This window comes from Sinocyclocheilus rhinocerous, unplaced genomic scaffold, assembly GCF_001515625.1.
Source record: "Sinocyclocheilus rhinocerous isolate Xijiao unplaced genomic scaffold, SAMN03320098_v1.1 scaffold42, whole genome shotgun sequence".
Classification (NCBI taxonomy): domain Eukaryota; kingdom Metazoa; phylum Chordata; class Actinopteri; order Cypriniformes; family Cyprinidae; genus Sinocyclocheilus; species Sinocyclocheilus rhinocerous.
This window is the reverse complement of record NW_015627390.1, coordinates 520,365-521,758: the sequence shown is the minus strand read 5'-3', so window position 1 is coordinate 521,758 and position 1,394 is coordinate 520,365. Positions and strand designations below refer to the sequence as shown.

Sequence of the window (1,394 nt, the reverse complement as noted above, 5' to 3'; positions counted from 1 at the left end):
TATATATATATAGAGAGAGAGAGAGAATCACATTGGAAATGTATAAATATATAATCATAATAAATAATATTAATATTTATTAACTAGTAATAACATAATGTACAATAATTAATCATATATCAATTAAAAAACAGTAAATAAAAAAATACATGTTTAAAAATTATATTTAAAATATATTAAAATATTAATTTATTTTATATTTATTTAAATATTTAAATGTAATGGTAAATATTATAAATAATATTGCAAATATTATCAAATATATTTACAGATATTGTAAATAGATGTGACTTTTAGGGAAGAAGTCTTGAGTTCTAACAGTTGTTTTTGTGTACAATGAAGTCGGAACTGAAGAGGAGGAGGAAAAGCTGATTTAGAAATGAAACGGTGTCACGGGTTTTGATTTTGCGTTGACTGTAGACTGCATTGGAGGAAACACAGAGCTCACACATGAGCGGGTCAGAAGATGTAAGAGTGTGAGCCGGAGAGAGAGAATCACATTGGAAATGTATAAATATATAATCATAATAAATAATATTAATATTTATTAACTAGTAATAACATAATGTACAATAATTAATCATATATCAATTAAAAAACAGTAAATAAAAAAATACATGTTTAAAAATTATATTTAAAATATATTAAAATATTAATTTATTTTATATTTATTTAAATATTTAAATGTAATGGTAAATATTATAAATAATATTGCAAATATTATCAAATATATTTACAGATATTGTAAATAGATGTGACTTTTAGGGAAGAAGTCTTGAGTTCTAACAGTTGTTTTTGTGTACAATGAAGTCGGAACTGAAGAGAAGGAGGAAAAGCTGATTTAGAAATGAAACGGTGTCACGGGTTTTGATTTTGCGTTGACTGTAGACTGCATTGGAGGAAACACAGAGCTCACACATGAGCGGGTCAGAAGATGTAAGAGTGTGAGCCGGACACTTACGCTTTTAGAGCCGTGCTGAAGCGTGATCTCATGAGTGTCCGGGATCTTCTTCACTGGATTCTGTCAGAAACACAAACATCTTCAGTGACTTTTAATTCAGTATAAGACGAATGGAAGGTCGTTCGCGGCAGGAACGCGTGTGCAATAACACATCGCCAAAACATCATATCCAGCTCTCAGAGCACTCTTGTCCAATCAGACGCACGCAGGTCTGTGTGATTTGTGGCGTCAGCTGATTACGCCACACCTGGGCCTGATGGGATACATTTAGCCGAACGGCCCGACACCATACCCATCTATCAAAGCGGCCCACGGCGGCCCTCAAACACCACAGGCCTGGGAAAACAGAGACGTCTGCACACTGTTACAGAGAGACCACGACATTTACAACTCACACACACACACACACACACACACACTCACTCACACACTC

The 1,394-nt window shown here is 33.2% G+C and overlaps 1 protein-coding gene across 1 annotated transcript in view; it reads right to left on the bottom strand.

Moving 5' to 3' along the window:
- The window catches only part of LOC107727897 (WD repeat-containing protein 70-like), a 92,162-nt gene that overhangs the window by 76,162 nt on the left and 14,606 nt on the right, over window positions 1-1,394 (bottom strand). The window contains exon 6 of the mRNA XM_016537937.1: window positions 962-1,021. Coding sequence (XP_016393423.1) covers window positions 962-1,021 — 60 coding nt within the window. The remainder of the gene's footprint in view (window positions 1-961; window positions 1,022-1,394) is intronic.